Source organism: Prionailurus viverrinus, chromosome C1 (assembly GCF_022837055.1).
Source record: "Prionailurus viverrinus isolate Anna chromosome C1, UM_Priviv_1.0, whole genome shotgun sequence".
Lineage (NCBI taxonomy): Eukaryota > Metazoa > Chordata > Mammalia > Carnivora > Felidae > Prionailurus > Prionailurus viverrinus.
The window spans coordinates 15,979,129-16,000,421 of NC_062568.1; the positions used below are offsets into that span (position 1 = coordinate 15,979,129).

The window sequence follows — 21,293 nt, forward strand, 5'->3', positions numbered from 1 at the left end:
GAATACAATGCTGTTGTAGACACAAACCAGCAGGGTTACAACTGCCAGCTGCTACTCCTTAAAGAGTTAATGAACAAGAACTTGACCACCACCAAGTGAATGAATGTTGGTCCCGGACCCTCTGTCCATTCCAGGAAACTTTTAATATTAGTCCCAGCCTAAATGGAATTCTAGGTTACAATTCATCAAAAGAAGACTGTGAGGATGTAGGCGATTTCAGAAAGATCAAATCTAGGGGTAGTAGCAAGGTGACCTGGGACTTCTATAAAGAAGCTCAAACCCTTAGGCTTTGAATAAGAACTATGGGTCACTGAAAATAGGAAGATATGACAAAACTGTTTTATTCCAAGCTCACTCACAAGACCCCAAAGAACTTCAATGAAGTGGAACCATAAGCTCTAAGGCTCTGGCCAACAGTTTTCTTAACAGAAAGACCTACAAGTTAGTTCTTTTCCTGCTGGGGCAGACCTGTGTTGCTTCAGTGCTCAGAATGTTGCTTCGGTGAGCTCCCCAGTAACGGAGAGTCACAAAGGTCCACCAGGAAAGAAAGTTGCTACATAGAAAGGATACCAACAAAGGACTACACTTCCCAATCCAGAGTATAAAGCCATTACCCTGATTATCTCTCTTAAATGCATAACCAGTGGCATATCACTCACCTTCCTCAAAGCTGGCTTTCTTCTGCCTCACTAGAACACGGAAGTTCTCAGCAGGATTCACACTTCCGACCTAGAATACAGGCACAGACAATAAACCTGAAGATCGCTTCTGTTTCTGGCAGCACCCCAGGCAACACAAGATGGCTTAATGTGGTAAGTGTGCTTTTATAAAATAAACCCAAAGACAAAGACAAGGCCCTTTCTATTCATTTCTAGTTCCAGGCTTCTGTGAAAAGCAAGCAGATTCCTGTGGCCAAAGAGCCGCTGTCTGTACTTGTACTCACCTCTCTTGAAGCAAGATGACTTCTTTCCAGAGAGGTCGGCAGGATTACAACCCAAGTCACCAGCCAACTCAGCTAGAAGCTTTATGTGACACAGTGCTGGTACGTCCAGACACCCAGCCAATTAGGAAGGAGAGGATTCTGCAGTGCGGGGTCAGTTCAGAATAGATTTGCCCCGCTGCAGATGACATGAGAAACAGCAGCCGGTTGCTCGGTTTGCTGACTCTTTGGCACTGAAGTTTTGGTAGAACATACAAACATGCCCAAGCTGAACGTGTCCCCCCAAAGTAAAAGCAGATGTTGTGTAAAGATTTACTACAGTGCTATGTGGGGAAGTCTCAAAGATGAAACGCTCTGCCACACTAGATGGCACTTCCTGATCACATGTGGGTCTTTAACCTTCCACTGCCAACCTTAATAGGCCCGATGTTTCACTCAGTTCACAGGGGAGAAGACAACAGGGTTCTATTATGGTTGGTAAACTTTGGTACAAAATGTACCGAAGTTTCCAGTTTGCTCTGGGCTAGCAGTCAGAAAAGCTCTCAGAACAAATAAGGTCATGATTTTTTCCCTTTACTATAAAACACTGAAATGAAATCCAAGTAATTTTCAGATGTTTAGTTTTTCTGAGAGCATTTCTTTTTGAGGTTGGAAAAAGGCATGCCCTAATGCTATCTATCCTGCCTAGTGTATTTGACTAGTGAGGGACAACTTTTAAGAATCACTGATTATAGGGGTGCCTGGGTAGCTCAGTCGGTTAAGCGTCCGACTTCGGCTCAGGTCATGATCTTGTGGTTTGTGGGTTCCAGCCCCGCATCAGGCCCTGTGCTGACAGCTCAGAGCCTGGAGCCTGCTTCGGGTTCTGTGTCTCCCTCTCTCTCTGCCCGTCCCCCACTCATGCTCTGTCTGTCTCTCTCTCTCCTCTCGCTCTCAAAAATAAACATTAAAAAAATTAAAAAAAAAAAAGAATCACTGATGAAAAATAATGCCACAACATAATGTATCCAAGTTCCAAAATCTTCCATTAAAAAAAGGCCTCAGTGTCAAAGGATACTTGGTTCGGGAAGTCTTAAGCCTATAAGACCTGTTCTGAAGTTGTACATTAGAAAAGAAATAGAGGAGTTACGCTCTTAAATTTTACGTATTTGGAGCCTAAGACCCATACCATCAACCTCCACTTATCCTATCATTTTAACTAAACAGCTGCAAAATAAAGCCAACCAAAATAGCTCCACAAAAAGGGCTACCACTTAAGCTGTTCCATGTGCTACATATTATACGGTGCTCTAAGTACTATATGTCATATAGAGAATTCTACAGGAAACTCCCTGACAATAAAGAAAGCAGTGTGGGAAGGGTGTGTACGGTTCATATACCGAAAGGACCAGAGAAAGTGATTTATTAAAGGACTAACAAAAACTGATGCAATCTGCCCCAAGTCCCAACCTTCCCAAAAGGCCCTGGAAAAGTTCTGCTTACTCTGGTGACACTGCCTTCAGCCAGGCTGGAGACGCTAAAGCATGCTTCCCCTTCCTGAGTCTTCAGTTTTTTAGAGGCGGGTCCCTCTTCATGGCTGGAAAAGAAATAAATGGGTTTTGTTCCCCCCCCGCCAAAAACAGAATAAACAACAGGAAACCCAGACTTGGCTGACGTGTAAAGTATACATTTCTTTTTCACGTGTCAAAAATGAACAGCCGCACTTACTCCCTCTTTAAAGAAGAGCCTGCCTCCTTCTCGCGGCCCCAGGACTCCTGCCGGCCTGGTGGGAGCAGAGCAGCCCTGGCTGTGCCTCACGGCGCCACAGAAGTCTTAATCCGCAGCCGCGTCACGCGGCCCCCGCCAAGGATGAACCGCAAGCACAGGGAGAAGCAATGCAGCGTTTCACGAAGAGACCCGTTTGCCCTTCAGAAAGTATTTGCTAGTTTCTGTCCCGGAATCGATATCTATTAGCTTTCCATGGACACAGATGACCTTTGGGTCTACTATCCCATCTTCTCCATCATGGATGTGAGAGCTTTGTAAGCTTCTACTCACAGCTGTCAAAACTTACTAGTCAATCCCTAATTAAATATGTAAGACCTTATTCTTAGAGAAGTCTTAAACTTAAAAAAACACTTTCAAAAAAAGCCTTTTAATTTGTTCTTTTATAAACCTAATTCTGTTTTGGGCAATATGCTAACAGTCTACCAGCATCTGTGTGGTAAGGGAAAGAGGATTCCAAGGATTTATATCAAACATCTTGTCTCAAGTAACCAGCTGGCTTCAACAGCCTGCCTTAAAGTCAAGAGGAGGACAAATTAATTGCAAAGGAGAAGAAATCAAATTCAAAGACTGCCCATAATCTCCCATAAGCTGATGAACATATAGAGATATGAAGACTTTCCCCCAGACAAATAATCAATCTAGGCCAAAAGTAGCTGTCAAGAAATGGCTGAAGGAGGAGGGACGTTAGTAACTAAGATCTAGTATTTCTAAGCGTGAAGTGTTTTCGTTCAAAAGCCCTAACTTCAGAGAATGAGTCTTGAAGAAGAGGTTATTCTAAAAACAAAGAAAAATGAGGTATGAGATGGCTTATTCAATGATATTTCAATAATGAGTCTTCTCTTCCAGTGGGATAAAAGGACCGAAGCAATCGTTACAGCCTCACAAACACGAACTGAAACTTTTTATTACTTGACATCTTTCCCATTGGCCACTTGCCTTTTTCCCTTTGAGAAGTAAAGAAAAGAAGACAAAAGGATGGGGACGAGGAAACATTAAAAGGGGTGAGTCATCCAGAGTTCTTTCCACCACGTAGAATAAGAAATAAACACAAAACCTTGATGGCAAAAATGGAGGAAAAATGCACAAGCCCAAGGGAGCATGAAATTCCATCAGAATTTGAGTCTGTTAAAGAAAAAGTCACAGCCATTCAGTTCACCTTTGCCAGTTCTTCCCAAGGGACAGAAAACATGGTGCTCCTGGATCCCAGTCTCACTTTTCCCACTAACCCTGGACTCTTACACCTTCTTGAAGGAATTGATTTTGAAGATATATTAATTTTTTTATACATAGAGTTTAAAGTCTAGTAAGTGACTCCTGTCTCTGGTCTTCTGTTTGCTCCTTAGAAAAACACTACGATGAAAAGTACCATGAGCATATTAACTACTCATCTACTGTCTTCCAAAAACACAAATTAACTTAGACCGTGGTGAAAAGAAGTATGAGATATCCAAAGTGCTATGCTAAGTTCTGTGAGAATGCAAGGTTGAATTGCATGAAGAATTTCTTAAACCCTCCAAAATAAGGTTCTAGGGAAGGAAGGACAAAGCGACATATATATCAATCCTCCAGGACTGGGCAGGTAAAGGCAATAAGCAGAAAGTAGTAAAAATTTGAATACGGTTAATATTCTCAAGATTGAACCATTTAATAGCATTATTAGGAATTTTACAAATATTAAACTAATCATGTCTCTCGGTGGTGGGAAAGGGCAAAGACTCTCATCCCAAAATTACCTATGAAGAAGCCGAGCTCTGGAGGACAGAAATTATCTACGCAAGACTCCAGCAGACATACAAATGTCAACAGCTACTGCATGTGGATATCGGAACCATGGATAATTTATTGTACTTTCTCATTTTCTTACTGTCTTTTGTAAATCTGTATACATTTTTAAACTCATTTTTTTGGTCAAACATTTACCTAATACTATGTGCTGGCCGCTAAGCTCTATCGTAAATGTACAAAAATTAATATGTAATCAACACTTTAGGAAATTCAGCCAAATATAAAAGATAGATATGTAAACAGGCAATTAACAAACTACTGTGGCAAGCAGCATATCCTCTGAGAGAATAGCCAGTTGCTGTCCTGGGCTGAGGCAGGAGGGGCAGGCTGGGAAGTAGTGAGATAGGAGGCCGGGAAATACAGTAGTCCCCCCTTATCCATGGTTTTGCTTTACAGTTTCAGTTACCCGCCATCAACTGTGGTTTGAAAGCAGATGACTTATGGTGAGAAGGTCAACAGTAGCCTAATACTATGTCACTATAGCTACATCCTTCACCTCACTTCATCTCATCACATAGGCATTTTATCACCTCACATCATCACTAGAAAGGTGAGTACGGTGTAACAAGACATTTTGAGAAAGAGAAGGAGAGAGACCACATTCACAGAACTTTTATTACAGTATACTGCTATAATTGTTCTAGCTGATTATTAGTTATTGTTGTTAATCTCTTACAGATATATGTGTGTACAGGAAAAGAAACATAGTATGTATAGTGTTCAGTACTATCCATGGTTTCAGGCACCTGCTGGGGGTCTTGAAACGTCCCCCCCGTGGGTAAAGTGGGACTACTGTACCTCAATCATAGACACAGACACTGTGAGGAAAGAAAGGGGTTCTCTAGGGAGCTGGATTATGGATAGTTGCTTCTTTTCTGTCAGCTTATCTAGCTTTTCTCACTTGTGTAACAGAGTTTGATCTTAAGCTGATGCTAATGGAAAGCCACTAAAGCAAGTTTTTACTCAGGGGTCCAAGGATAGTGACAAGCATTTGTGAACTACCTGAAATTACATGCAAAATTTAGTTTGTTAGGGCATTTTCCTGAAGAGAGGGTTCATAGTTTTTACCAGATTACTAAGTGGGTCCATCACACACACACACACACACACACACACACACACACACACACACACACAAAGATTAAGGAACACTGCATTAAAGAATTTTAAGCAAAGAAGGAATGTGATCAGATTTGTTTTTTTGAAAATCACTCAGATAGCAAATGCAGAATGGATTGGAAACAGGTAAGACTCGAATGAGGGAAATCAGTCAAGGGGTCATCTCAGAAAGCAGGCTAAACTGAGGCCTACAGAAGAGCAGTGGCAATTTGAGATGCTAATAAGAGCTAACTTTTTTTTGTTTTAACTTTTGCCACTTGCCAGTCACTATGCTAAGCATATTTAAAATACCTCAGGGGCGCCTGGGTGGCACAGTCGGTTAATTGTCTGACTCTTGATCTCAGCTCAGGTCACGATCTCACAGTTTACGATTTTGAGCCCCATATTAGGCTCTGTGCTGATGGCGTGGAGCCTGCTTGGAATTCGGTCTCTCCTTCTCTCTGCCCCTCCCCAACTTGTGCGTGTGCACGCATGCTCTCTCCCTCTCTCTCTCAAACTTAAAAAAAATTTTTTTTAATTAAAAAAAAAAGCCTCAGTTAAATTTCACAATGACACTATGAATTAGCTATTATTATTGACCTTTTACAAATGAACAAACCAAGGTTCAAAAGGGCCTGACCTTGTCTAGAAGCACACATTAGTTAAGGGGATCCACAATTAATTCTGTACTCCCAGCCCTTCTCCTATACAGCCTCCTGAAAGGTGGGTATTTGTTACTGCCACTCAACACTGAGCAGCTTGCCAATTTTAATCACCACTGAAAGGAAATACTTCGATTTTGATCTATCGCTACCTGACTGCAAAATCAGTGCTATCAGCCACTATACTAACCTGAGGCGAAAGGAGGAGATTTGAGGTAAATCTAACATAACTTGGTAAACCAATCAGACATGCAAAGTAAAGGAAAGGTTTGACTCCCTGGAAATTAGGTGTCAGTCACCGAAACAGAGAAGAACAGCATGAACAGGGCTTTGAAGGCAGCACGGGAGGAGATGGAAGATGATGAAGTCATTTCTGGACACACTGAACTTGAGGGATCTATAGACACCTCAGATGTCCAGAAAACAGGATGGAAACATTGGGCAGATATTTGGTAGTTCTTGAAGACATGTGCATAAAATAATAAAAGGTCTTAGGACACGCACTGCTAAGGCGATAAGGCATAATGATTGAGAAGGCAAGCTCTGGAGTCAGGCTGTGTGCATGGAAATCCTTTCTCCAACACCTAACCCGTTGTGGTCTTGGGCAAGTGTCTTATCTTCTCTAAGCCTCGGTGTCCTCGGCTTTAAGAGGAGGTTAACAGAAGAATCTACTCCACAGGACGGTCAAGACAGCCGACACGGGTAACGCATGTGGAGCACTCAGCACATACCCGTGTCCGATACATGTCAGCTCTTTCTGAGGAGTCCTTCGGAACAGAACAACATTTAAGGTGGGTGGGGGGAAGAAAGCAGACCCCAGAGGAATCTGAGATGAAGCTGCAAAGGCTTCAAAAGGAAAATCTGGAGACGTGGAAGTTAAACCTTCCCGAAGGTTTCAGGGAAGTGGTGGTAGCTGGGAAAAGCAGCAGTGTGGACTATTGTTCCAATAAGCCTAGGTCACGGAAGGAAAGAAGATGGAAACAGGTAGCAGTCTGAGGCAGAAAGCTGAGGGGATGACTGTATTTTGTTTTAGAGAAAAGAAATACGATGTTAACATGTGAGGACAAAGGAGCTGGTATGGAGGGAGAAGATAAAAATACAGAATGAGGGAAGAAATTATTAGTGGATGAAGGTACCAGATGAGACAGAAGATGGCATCTCAGGACACAGGCAAAAGTCGGAGTTCAGGCAGGATGATGTACCCCATTTCACTGAGACAGGAAAGAGGAAGTGAAGGCAGATGCAAAACAGGTATATGGGAGATGGGCCAGAAAACTGAGGCATCCCCACCTACCGGGCCTCGATCTTCCCCACAACACCATTATCACCATCTTTATCACTGCCGTAATTGCCACAGATGTGCCCAGGACGTGATGGGCAGTTTGTAAATCGGTTCTGCACAAACACTGTACGCTTACTATGTGTTAGGCACTGTGTTGGGTTCTAGACACACAACTGCCAACGGCATGTCTTACTCAATGAACCCACGTGACAACTCCATGAGAGCTATTCCTAGTATCCCTGGTCACCCATCAGGAAACTGGAGCTGAGGGCTGATAAGCAAGTTGGGCCTAAGGTCACACTGCAGAGTGAGGGGACCAACTCACATGTCTGACTCTAGAGTCTAAACCAGTAACCAGATGCGGCTGGTCGTGGAGGTAGGTGGGGAGGAGTCTTAGCAGACTTGAATAGAAAAGTTTAGACTATTGAGCATAGAGACAAAAAGGCATCAGGGGCACATATGAGTTTAGTTGCACAAACAGGATTAGACCTCCAATGTCCTAATTCTCACGTTTAAGTTCCCTGTCCAAGAGATGACATTTTCACTTCAGGGGTATGCAGCAACATTAAGGGAAACAATGCTGTAGACGATAAGGGCACGAATACACTTTTTGGACTGCAATGTCACAAGGTGCTCTTATCTTCTTCAAATGAAGAAATCACTCCTGATATTCGGGATTCAACAGGTCCAGCGTGAATACTAGATCTTCTCAAACAGTCCATATTTTAATGGATAATGATGCTGTTATTGCTTTGGGTTCTGACTACTGCCTTCAAACTGCTTCAATATCTGTGACTTCACTGTTATAATATCTCTTGAGATGAGGCTGTTTTTAGATGGAGAAATTCTCCTAAAGGTGAGATTATTTAACCAAAATCAGATCAAGAGTGACATAGCTGGAATAAAAACTGATGATTTCCAGTTCAAGACTCTTGTTTTGGCCTCTGACACTTCCTGAACAGATATTTGCCCCTCACCTCTATGACGGAAATATGTACCTGGGACATGGGAGATGCTGAAAATACACAAAAACATAGCCAGTTGTTAGCAATTTTTCCCCCTCTGGGAGACCACCTCTAAAGCTGATTGAAGCCTTGTCATTAAAATTGAGGGGTTTTAAGATCCCTGCAGAAGGGAGTCATTCCTCTTGAATACAAGAGTTCCCACCTACAGGCCTCAATAAATATTTGTTCAATGCGTCATTTCTGCAGCTCTTAAAAACCCGTAAGACTTCCGAGAAGAGGGGCGCCTGGGTGGCGCAGTCGGTTAAGCGTCCGACTTCAGCCAGGTCACGATCTCGCGGTCCGTGAGTTCGAGCCCCGCGTCGGGCTCTGGGCTGATGGCTCAGAGCCTGGAGCCTGTTTCCGATTCTGTGTCTCCCTCTCTCTCTGCCCCTCCCTCTCTCTGTCCCAAAAATAAATAAACGTTGAAAAAAAAAATTAAAAAATAAAAATAAAAAAAAAAGACTTCCGAGAAGAAAGGGTACAGAATAGGAGTGTGAGTAGGTGTGTGTGACCGAGATAATTCCCGGGCTGGTTACTTGGCTATGTCGCAAACCACTGTGGGAGCAAAGAACAAGAAGCCCGTACACTTGGGCTTCCTGAAAGAGTGAGCATGAGGAGCAGGGATGAAGGTGTAATCACCGCAGGGATCAAAATCACAGAACAACAGTCTTTTGGGCCTATGTGGTGTGTTTTTTAACCAGCTAATTTACATTTTAATCAACGGGAGGAGGGGAGAATGGCCCATTTCTTTCCCACAACACCAGAAGGTAATCAAGATCATGAACTGGAGCTTTAATACAGAGAGAGAACAGCCACATGACTGCAGTGAGGCTACGGCAAGGCTGTCAAGGGAAGAAAAGGACTCAGAATTGTATTGAGCTGTTCTTCAATCCTAATCCAGAGGGATACAGGTGGATGAGGAAAGCAGAGGGAAAGTGGATTTTTAGTGAGTCTTTCTATGCAGAAGAAGGCATGACAGACTACAAAAACCATAAAACTCTCCAGCATGTGTTAGGAATGCATATGGTACACTATACCAATCCCGTGATTCTTTTTTTTTTTTTTTTTTCCAATTCTGGCAAAGCTTGGGGTATTAACCTCTAAAAGGTCACAGTACACGCAAAGCTTTCCATTCAACTTGGAAGATAATTCACTAAATTAACGATTTATAGAACCCTGTGAAGGTTTCTGAAAATTATTCCATACTTCTCCAATGGGGTATTTACAAACAATATGCTTTACTATGTCAATATACAGCTGTGGGAAGGAAATTAAAGGAAAAAAAATTAAAGTCTAAAACTGAATCTTAGAAGGCAATGTAAAGAAATGAATAGATCATTTTGATTTGGGGAGAAAAGTCACCAATAACCAAAGCCACACCTGGTAAAATCAATGTTATCCACCCAAATGATTCCAGATAATCAAAAACAACTTCTTACGGTTTTTGTTTTGCTTTGAATGGAAACTGATACAGATTCTGAACAGAATCTGATGAGGGAGAAAACGTACTAGCTACCTGAAAGCTTGATCATAGGAAAAGCATTCTGCAGTCCTTAAACTATAAATCCCTTTCTATTGGTGTAACCAAGTACATCCCTGATAGAGAAGCTAAAGAAGAGCCAGGTTTTCATCCTCCCTCCCACTTTTCCTCCAAAAATCTCACTGCTATTCTCTGATACCAACCTCTGACTGAAAAACTTCTGACCTTCACCCTGCCCTCTCATCCCCAGCGCTCTACTTCAAAAACAGTAGAAGTGCCACTCTGGTTTTCCAGTGGCACTGGAACCTCCTTCCAGTGTGGAGGTTCCTCAAAAATTTTTAAATAGATCTACCCTATGACCCAGCAATAGCACTGCTAGGAATTTACCCAAGGGATACAGGAGTGCTGATGCAGAGGGGCACTTGTACCCCAATGTTTATAGCAGCACTTTCAACAATAGCCAAATGATGGAAAGAGCCTAAATGTCCATCAACTGATGAATGGATAGAGAAGTTGTGGTTTACATACACAATGGAATACTACTTGGCAATGAGAAAGAATGAAATCTGGCCTTTTGTAGCAACGCGGATGGAACTAGAGAGTGTTATGCTAAGTGAAATAAGTCATACAGAGAAAGACAGATACCATATGTTTTCACTCTTATGTGGATTCTGAGAAACTTAACAGAAGACCATGGGGGAGGGGAAGGGGGGGAAAAAAAAAAGAGAGGGAGGGAGCCAAACCATAAGAGACTCTTAAAAACTGAGAATAAACTGAGGGTTGATGGGGGGTGGGAGGGCAGGGAGGGTGGGTGATGGGCACTGAGGAGGGCACCTCTTGGGATGAGCACTGGGTGTTATATGGAAACCAATTTGACAATAACTTTCATTAAAAAAAATAATGTTAGATCCCTAAAAAAAAAAAAAAGAAAGAAAGAAAGAAAGAAAAACAGTAAAAGTTAGTCTTGGATGTTCAAAAACTGTTTAGCCTTCCCATTAAACATAAACCACCAAGAATGTGAGGCCGATCAAAACATCAACAACCCAAGAGGTAGCTCTAAATTCCAGGTGAACAGTAGGGATAAAATCTATCTACAATGGAGACAGAGGAGAAACCAGTATTTTCAATGCAAGGGTCAAACATCAAAAGGTTTCTTCCTTCCACCTTTGTGGTTCCACAAACCCATACGCAACCCTCAATTCCAGAGCTCCTCTAAGACTACCACCAGTCTTAAGTACTCCAAAGTCCAGTGCAACTGCATCGAGTACTTACTTGTCTGGGAAAATGTTCTGAGCAGGCACTTGATCCTTTTTCTTGGTGGCTTCAGTCAGAGGGAAAACGGTCTTTATTTTAGAGAGAGGAATCTGACATTTAGCTGTCACCTCAGCAGGGGGATCCAGCATATTCAAAATATGCTGCTGAATTGGGGGCAGAGGCTCTTGGGGATGTAAAGCTCTGTGCGCCAGACACTGTGGAAAAGGCAGAAAGGTTTTAAAACACAGATGCAGACACCATACACAATTTCTTCATACTTTTCTGGTCAGAGATCCTCGATCTTTGGTTTGGGAGGGCTACAGGATTCCTACCACATGTAAAAGAGAACAAAGAGGGTGGCCTCAGAACCACCTTAGTTTGCAGGACACCAGCAGTGTCTACAACCGGATCTCAGCCGAGCGGCACCATGAGCGGGAGGCCTCCTAGAACAGAGGCTCATCTTATAAACAGAGGCTGCTGCTTCCACCACCTGGACAATATGTGGGGTTCTCTAAAACACATTAATTCCAAGGGCCTCGAATCCTTTTACCTCCCTTCAGAAGACTGCTTTCCCCCTTGCATAATCTTAGAAAACGACGTGTGGTAGATGAAACAGGGCTAAAAAAGAGCCACTATGCTCGGTGAGTCCCAGGAAGAAATCTGCGAAAGAGACGAGAATGCTGGTCTGTCCCAAACCTCCCCAGAGTGCTCAGTTTGGGCTCCTCTCCACCGGTCTACCCACTTCTGTCCATCTCCTCTCCCAGAACTCTCGTCCGGGGACCATGCCCCCTCGAGTGGGCCACCAGTCACCTTCTAACTGGTCTCCCAAAATCTACTTTCAGTATTCTGTGCAGCCAATGCCCTTACTGTGACCCTAAGAAGTCACGCACACCACGGCTCCTGCACGCCTCCCTCGTCTGCCACCTTCCTCCTTGCTTGTCACAACCCAGCTACACTGGGCCCTGCCTGTTTCCCTCAGGTGCCAGGCTCATGCTAGCCTTTGGGTCCTGAGTTTATCGCTCTCTCTGCCTCACCGGCCTTCCCCTAGATCTCAACAGAGTTGAGCCTTTTTTTAATCCTTCTGTTCTTTGCCCAACTATGATCTCCTCAGAGAGGCCTACCTGGACACTGTGAAGGAACCCCTCCATGCCCAGCCTGCCACCCAGCTATTTTCTATCATTACCCCTGTTTTACAGTTTTCATAGTATTTGTCAGTATCTAAAATGATCAATTTTGTAGTTTACTTACTATTTAACCTTCCCTCTTAAAAATAGAGATCTTGTTTGTCTTGTTTAGTGCTGAATTCCAGGTACTAAAAGCCGTGCCTGGCACACAATAAGCACCTAATAGGTATTGGCCGAAGGACTAAAGTACTCCTTCCCGGGACTCCACCTGTTAACACAAGTGTCGGGAAGCAGCACCAAGGGCGGGGCCAGGGTCCAGGCCAGGTTCTGTGTGGCGCACATGAGTGGAAATCTGGACAGCAAGCCTCCTCCGTTCGGTCACCCGTACCGCTTTCAGTCTGCTCAGCCTGCCTGTAGCGGTGCTTGTGTCTGCCCAGAAAAGTGAATACTCCGAAAAGGAGTACAGGAAGGTGAGCAAAATGCAACTATCACAGACCTCTCCTTTCCTTTTGCTAGAGAATCATCCCAAAGTTAGGCTGGAGAACACGAGTCCTACTATTCCCACCTTTAAACGATTTGCACACTGGGGGGCGCCTGGATGGCGCAGTCGGTTAAGCGTCCGACTTCAGCCAGGTCACGATCTTGCGGTCCGTGAGTTCGAGCCCCGCGTCGGGCTCTGGGCTGATGGCTCAGAGCCTGGAGCCTGTTTCCGATTCTGTGTCTCCCTCTCTCTCTGCCCCTCCCCCGTTCATGCTCTGTCTCTCTCTGTCCCAAAAATAAACGCTGAAAAAAAAAAAAATTTTAAACGATTTGCACACTGGTAATTTTAAAGAAAAAAATCCAGGGAGCTGAAAAGTTCTTACAATTCAAAACACTGTTTCATATCACAAGGTACAGGATTTATAGCACCTCATGAACTGTTTTCCTACCCTGTAGGAAACGTTAGGCTGGAAGTCTCCATTCTAAAAAGACCAAACAAACAAAAACAAAAAGCTGAAACTTAGATAGTAAATATCACCTGAGTTGACGGCTTCTAGAACTCTGATGTGCTGCTCTGTCATCTCATCTCAACATAGTGACCACACTCGTCCTTCTCCACAGTATATTAATCCGTCTCAGAGTCTGTTTTCCTCTTTCCTAATCACTCCACTTTCCCCTGAGCACCAGCAACATTAGCTCATTTAATGTGAAGCAAAAGGGGAAACTGAAGTGACTCCAAACCCTGTGAATCTACCCCCAACCTTCTTGTGCACAGTTCTTAATTCACAGTGCTCTCCCTCAGGTCATTAAATTATCTGCAAAGCTTAGAAAGCCCTCAGGACGTAAGCTGTAACCCAACACGCAACACAGCAGACGACCTTTCACTTACTCTGGAAGACTCGCTGATACTCACTCAACATCTCTGAGACAACAACTAGAACAAATGGACAAATATCCTACACAACCTCCCCACAGAAAAACACTCCAGTAGGAACTCTAGACAGTTCTTTCAAACAGTGTCATCACCCGCAAGTCGGTAATAATCTACAGGAGATGTGCTAAAGCATCAACCACTCCTACTTTTTCAAAGGTCATACTTTAGATAAAACTAAGTGGGATACTTATCAAATTCATTCACCCAAAAAAATCTCAATTCATTAAAAAAACTGAGGTAATGAGAAAGTAATGCAATACTTTTTAATAGCAGAGAAGCTGACATTACACTCTTAAACCTATTAATTTGTCTTTTAAGCAACTGTTATTCCTTGATGTGATTTTTGTAATTTGAAAAAGACTAGAAAAAAACCCTGCAGGCCACATGATTAGCTCATAAGTTATGAGCATGTTGATGTTATGAGCATGTTGATTTTAACAACCCTGCATCAATGGTTTAGAAGCCAGTTGTAACTCTACACAAAAAGTGTATCTTTCAGCATTTCTTTTTTAAAAAAATGCTTATTTATTTATTTTGAGAGAGAGAGACAGAGAGAGCATGTACAAGCAGGAGAGGGGCAGAAAGAGAGGGAGAGAGACTGAAAATGCCAAGCAGGCTCCATGCTGTCAGCGCAGAGGTAGAACCTGACACAGGGCTCGAGCTCACAAACTGTGAGATCATGACCGGAGCTAAAATCAAGGTCAGATGCTCAACTGACTTGAGCTACCTAGGCACCCCTTCAGCATTTCTTTGTAAAATTAGAATTAAATTAACCTCATCAACAAACTGATGGGTAACCTCTCCTTCCTTCTGCCCCCTACTCCCAGCTGAGTCACTCTCAGCTATGAATGTTTCATTTATAAAGGAGGTTAAGGAAGTCTTCCTGGGTCCCCCATCCTACTTAGCTTCCTGTATCCTCTCTCCTTCCCTCCATCAGTAGAGCTTTCTCCTGCTCCCACCCCACTATTCCACCGCCGCTGGGCCCTCAATGTCAGCAGAGACCTCATGCAGACACTAAAGGCCCTTCGCCATGCTCGCTCACCATCACTCACCAGTGAGCAGCATGAAACTTGCTTTTTCTTTCTGGACACACGGATCACTCCCTGTGCCTTCCAAGGCACCAGCTTCTCCTAGTTCTTTCTACCTCTCTCTTTTTTTTTTTTTTTTTTTGGAGAAGGGGAGAATAAGAACGGTTCATTTGTCTTTTAATAACCCTTCTTCTTCTGGCTGTTCCTAATTATTCACTTACACGTTGGTGTGCAGGACTTTGTTTTCTTTTCTTCTCACGCAACGCTTTCCCTAGGTGATCTTGTTCACTTCTATTACCCAAGTGGGGAGGACTCCCAAATCCATATACTTAGTCCTGACTTCTCTCCTGGGACTCTGCATCCCTATTTCCAACTTCCCACTGGGTGTGTGTACTGGGATAGCCAACCAACAGCTCAAATTTAACACCTGCAAAAACACATGAACTAGCTTTTCAGTCTGTTCATTCTATATCCCCCATCACAATTAACAGTGATGCCGTCCCTCAGGCACCCAAGCTAGGACCCTGTTATCTTTAATTCCTATTCCTCAACTACACCCAGCCCCTCCAGTCCTGTCTCCTCTGCCTTTACATTTTCCCTCTCCACTTTCCCCGTCACTGCTTGAACTCAGGCCTTCATGGGGGCCACTGCAGGTTTCCCAACTGGTCTCTGCTGCACCTCCATGTCACCACCAGAGAGCTATTTTCTAAAAATCTGTCACCCACCTACAGACAAAATCCTGTGGTGATGTGCCACTGCCTACAGGGCAACATGCAAGCGACTGGCTCTTCGCGACTGCTTGCTATTGAGCTGCCCTGCCCTCTTTTCCATCGTGTCCCCATACAGCCTCTTCTCCAGCCAAATGGAACGATCTGGAGACTCCCAAATCCAGCACCCTTCTTCCTGTTTCCGAGCTTCTGCACATGCTACTTCTTTTGCCTGGTGTGTCCTCTTCACATTTCCTCAGTGAAGCCTTCCTTAAGTCACCCACGTGCAAGAATCTCTCTTTTCCCCATATGGTTTTGTGCCCACCACTGTTGTACCTATTGGTTTTATGTCTCTACTCCTCTGGGCGGGGGGGGGGGGGGGGGGGGGGGGTGCTTTAAGCAGTGAGCTTATTGTATCTTTAGCTCACGGCACAATGTTAGTACTTAATAAATACGTGTTAAAAAAAAAAGTAAATTCAATTTATAAACGCCATAGCAATAGTATTTCTTTATACAGACAAAACATATTAGAAACTCTCCCCCACAAAAGAAAGCAAGGTTGGTAAACTGTGAAAATCAAAGCTGCCAGTGTTTGCAGCTTTGAAAGGTAACAATACCTGTGCTTATGGCTTGTTATCTGTTCATCAACCCAATAAACATTTACTGAAGACAGATGGAATACACCCTAGATAAATCTGCCAAGTATTAGAAGTTTCTATTTCCCACCACGGTGATCAAATGTTTTTGCAAGCTTTCCACACCAACTGGTCTGCTCCTCCCTTCCCTGCAAATGACAAAGAGCTTCGGGTCTTGAAGTCCACTTGTCAAAAACACGAAAGAAGTTTACACAAGTAACATGTACTTGACTGAGTCAGCGCTTTACATGTTAAGCTTTATACTCTCTCATTTTTTTTTTTTTTTTAAACCAGGGGAAAGTGCTAACACAGTCCCCCACTACCACAAGTTATGCAGTTGAGTTTCCCACATTTGGGGAAATCACAGGGGTCAGCACATCCAAAGTGCAATAGATAAACCTCACCCTGGGAAAACCACCTTCGCGATCAGGTATCTCTCCTGCCAGGTAAGTTTTTAAGTTTTATATTCTAATTTTGAAGAAAAGATTTGTTTTCACTACTTAAGGAATCACAAGCATTAAAAAAACAGGCAGTTCGTTTTGAGTAGAAGATCCCTCAAAATTACATAAGGCCCCGATATGCACTTGAGTCAGTCACTTTGAGAAAGGAGTCAAAAGGGACAAGGAGTTGTCTCTCCCTCACCTCCCCACATGTCTACCTGCCCCTGCCCCTGCAAGAGCAGGTCCTCCACTCCTCAGTGAGGAAGACCTCGCCTCAAAAAGCTGCTTGTGATGTTTGTCAGCTCTGTGGGGTTCAGAGAGGGCTCTGTCCTACTGCCAGCAACTTCATCCGGGACTGGAAAATTCCTTCAGTCCATCCACTCCCTATCTCAGCACAAGTCAGTCTGCCTATCAGCCTTCCCAGCTGCCCTTAATCCAGTCACCACCTCCCAATTACTTTGGTCCAAGATGCAGAAATACCTATTTTACGTTTTTTTGTGTTTTAGTCACTCTTTAATAATTTAACACTAACCCTCTTTATGCGACCTCTATGCTACCTTTAATTATGAAATTTTTGATAAATGTGGTACTGGAACACTTCTCTAATGTTATTATAAGGTCACAAAAAACTCTCCTACTATTTGCATATAAAAAACAAAAGTCTCATTCACATAAAATAGAGGAGAAAAGCCTAGAAAAGGCATGAAGAAGAATCTGCTCTTTATGAAAAAACTAGCCTTAAAAAAAAACCCAACGAGACTATAGATGCTGGAGAGGATGTGGAGAAACGGGAACCCTCTTGCACTGTTGGTGGGAATGCAAACTGGTGCAGCCACTCTGGAAAGCAGTGTGGAGGTTCCTCAGAAAATTAAAAATAGACCTACCCTATGACCCAGCAATAGCACTGCTAGGAATTTACCCAAGGGATACAGGAGTACTGATGCATAGGGGCACTTGTACCCCAATGTTTATAGCAGCACTCTCAACAATAGCCAAATTATGGAAAGAGCCTAAATGTCCATCAACTGATGAATGGATAAAGAAATTGTGGTTTAGGGGCACCTGGGTGGCGCAGTCGGTTAAGCATCCGACTTCAGCCAGGTCATGATCTCGCGGTCCATGAGTTCGAGCCCCGCGTCAGGCTCTGGGCTGATGGCTCAGAGCCTGGAGCCTGTTTCCGATTCTGTGTCTCCCTCTCTCTCTGCCCCTCCCCCGTTCATGCTCTGTCTCTCTCTGTCCCAAAAATAAATAAACGTTGAAAAAAAAAAATTAAAAAAAAAAAAAAAAAAAAAAAAAGAAATTGTGGTTTATATACACAATGGAGTACTACATGGCAATGAGAAAGAACGAAATATGGCCCTTTGTAGCAACGTGGATGGAACTGGAGAGTGTGATGCTAAGTGAAATAAGCCATACAGAGAAAGACAGATACCATATGTTTTCACTCTTATGTGGATCCTGAGAAACTTAACAGAAACCCATGGAGGAGGGGAAGGAAAAAAAAAAAAAAAAAAGAGGGTAGAGTGGGAGAGAGCCAAAGCATAAGAGACTCTTAAAAACTGAGAATAAACTGAGGGTTGATGGGGGGTGGGAGGGAGGGGAGGGTGGGTGATGGGTATTGAGGAGGGCACCTTTTGGGATGAGCACTGGGTGTTGTATGGAAACCAATTTGACAATAAATTTCATATATTGGAAAAAAAAAAAACAACCAACAAACTAGCCTTCCTACAGAAAAAAGAATTTTTCAAGTATCTTAACTTTACTTCTTTCTCTCCAACAGCTCAAAGTTATTTTTATGTTTTTCAGTAGAAGAGGAAGGTATTACTCTTTCATTAAATAAAGCAACTGAGGCCCTCAGAGGACAAAAATGCTTGTGGCCAATTACACTCTTTTCACCCACTCATTTAAAAAATTTTTCACTCATTAAAAAAAAAAAAAAAAAAAAAAAAAAAGACTGGTTCATCTTCCCTCTCTTACCTGATACAACCTCTGATGTTGAGGGTTTGGGATTTTGGTGGTTGGAAACAAGTCTTCAATGGTGTCTTCCTTTTCATCTTTCTTTACCAAGCTCATGGAGTCAATCAAAGCATCAACAGCACTCAACTGAGCCTCTAAAACAAGGATAAACAGAGCAGTGCCAAGGAAAAATGATTACGTCCACTGTTCTACACTAAAACAAAATGCTTTCCATTCACAGATACAGAAATACTGGCAAGTTACACAGTCCAGGCCTGGCCAAAATAGTCTCTAGTCATGCAAGTCATTTAACTAAACTGAGTCTTGGTTTTCTCTTTTGTAAAAAGAGCTATTTAGAGTAGCTGGTCTCTTAGGTCCTATCTAGCTATACCATTTGGTCAACTTTCACAGTGTAATACCATATCGAAAGCAAAAGTTTGTTCCAAAGGAAGCACCACAGCCATACAAAACCCATCTTCCATACAGTGACTCAAAATATTCAGTATTCAATGAGTTAGTATGTTCAAAAAATTAGTAATTATCTGAAGGAGAAAAACATGGAAAAGAAAATACCTTTGGTGAGAAGGCATAAGCTTTACCAGGATTTCCTAGAACTTGTATCAGACTGACTTGATAGCAAGACAGAAAAACCCAAAGGGAAGACACTGGCAGACCAGAGGGAGTAGACTCCTTCTCAATCTCCACAAGTCAGAATGAGCTCTCTCCTCTCCCAAACCATATGGCCTGTATGCACACCTGTGCACACGTCTTACCCCACTCTATCCAAACTGTAAGACCCTTGAGAGCAGAAACATGACAACTTCTTCATTACCTCCCTCCCAATACCTAACAGAAAGCAACTGCTCTTAAATAAAAATCTACCGACTCAACAAAAATGGCACAGTCCAGAGCAACGCGGATGAAAGGCAACACTCTCCAAAACGCTTCTACCTAAACTACCGTGTGTAACTTCCATTCTGCTGATTCACACAGCAGCTCAGCTGTTAAAAGCTGAAGTGCTATTTTTGGACCATTCACAGCCAGTCGGCAAAAGGTGGAAGAGAATAAGCAGCTCCTAAAAAGCCTACTAGGCTTCTATTCTTCACCTTCTCAAGTATCCCTTTTACTACAAAAAGAAAGAGCTTATAGATATTTATCACGATACATTTCTATCCCAGTTTCAGACTTTCCAGGGGGAGCTTTCAGACCTTACCACCTGGCACCACCTTAAGCTGACACAGCCATCACGACCTTAAGCTGACTACTGCAGGGTCCACCTGGCAATAGGGAGGAGGTTGCACCTGTGTGTGGGAACGTTCAGTGGCTGTTACTTGCTACTTCAAGCTACTATCAAGACCTCTACATAATTGGAATTGCATACTTCTACATAAACATCTTCTTGGGACACGTGCCAAACAGGTTTAATGATCCATTTTGCAATGGAGAAAATGCAAATAATAATACACAAACACAAAGGAAATAAAGCAAGGCAGAAAGATACTGAATATTTTAGATCCTGAGTAAATGGTTTATATGTCTATATGATAATTTTTCAACAAAGCTCTCTTTTTTAAATGTCTATGCATTTAACATTTGAAATTATCAAGATGTAGAGAACTGATACTGTAAATACAGTGCGGGCTTCTATACATTCAAGTCCATGCCTGGCTCTGCCATGATGCACAGGGACTCATTTCTAGAAGGTAAAGACACAGTGCTAGGCCCCCTTTGGTTCATGGCTTTTCTACTGCACACAGATCCTAACAGATCTAACCAAAAAAACAGAAAGAACCCACTTCTGAGACTCATCTCACAACCCCCTAATCCTACAATGACACACAGATTTAAACTTTCAAACTAAAACATCTACTCATTTTTTTTGTGTTCTTTTTGGTATATTCATCACATTTGGCCCACTATGATATCTTACGCAACTGCCTGAAACTGTGAGCTCTCTCAAAGACAGTATCTGTGAGCATCATTCTGTGTGGCACCCTGACATTTGTAGCCAGGTGCTTAATAAAGTCCTTTTCTCATCAAGCCCGAAGTTAACTCCTAGAAACAAGGAACAAGGAGACTGGAACTGTTACCATCAACTACAAAGAAAAGGCAAAGAGAAAAGTTAATCTCCAGCACTGTTACTTTTCAGTTCAAAGACAGTTACATCGTATTTCATGTGGGACACTGAAGTCACAGCTTTGACACTATACATCAGTTCACTTCAGCAGAGGGCAAACTGGTTCACAACCAGAGAATGTACATCCATTTCCCACAAGCTGCTCCCTAGATACAAACTCTAAGTCAGAAATGGGAAACCAGACAGTGTTTGGAGAGTCCAGGGCAAACCTACCCCTACTTTCATCATGCCCCACTTTCATCATCACTTGTACGAGCGTGACTGGAATCCAAGCAATTCCACTCTGTGAAATTCCCTGGTCCCAACCATGACTGCAGACAGGTGACTTCCCAAGAACAGTCTGTGTTTAGAGGCAATTAATGAGCAAATGGAAATAAACTCACCTGTGGGAGTGCATTTCTTACTATTTTTCAAGGATGAAAACATGTATTGTCGCAAGTCTTCCATAAAAGGCAGCTGCACGTACATTAAACACTAATGAGAAAGAAAGGAAGTAAAAGCAGAAACAACCAAATTAATGGAAAAAATATAAAGCTGGTCTCAAACACCAGGAAGGTGGCACAACTGAAGTATTTCAAAAGTC

General features: G+C 42.9%; 1 protein-coding gene and 1 non-coding gene across 2 annotated transcripts in view; both read right to left on the minus strand.

Annotated features, from left to right (window-relative positions):
* XRCC5 (X-ray repair cross complementing 5) overlaps window positions 1-21,293 on the minus strand; it is a 92,167-nt gene that overhangs the window by 38,403 nt on the left and 32,471 nt on the right. The window contains exons 12-16 of the mRNA XM_047870728.1: window positions 21,094-21,184; window positions 18,595-18,728; window positions 11,288-11,484; window positions 2,420-2,513; window positions 660-729 (exon numbers count right to left, since the gene is read on the minus strand). Of these exons, the coding sequence (XP_047726684.1) occupies window positions 660-729; window positions 2,420-2,513; window positions 11,288-11,484; window positions 18,595-18,728; window positions 21,094-21,184 (586 nt within the window). The remainder of the gene's footprint in view (window positions 1-659; window positions 730-2,419; window positions 2,514-11,287; window positions 11,485-18,594; window positions 18,729-21,093; window positions 21,185-21,293) is intronic.
* On the minus strand, window positions 16,469-16,631 carry LOC125174314 (U1 spliceosomal RNA). Its single transcript, XR_007155424.1, has one exon. It is a non-coding gene; the product is annotated as a U1 spliceosomal RNA (small nuclear RNA).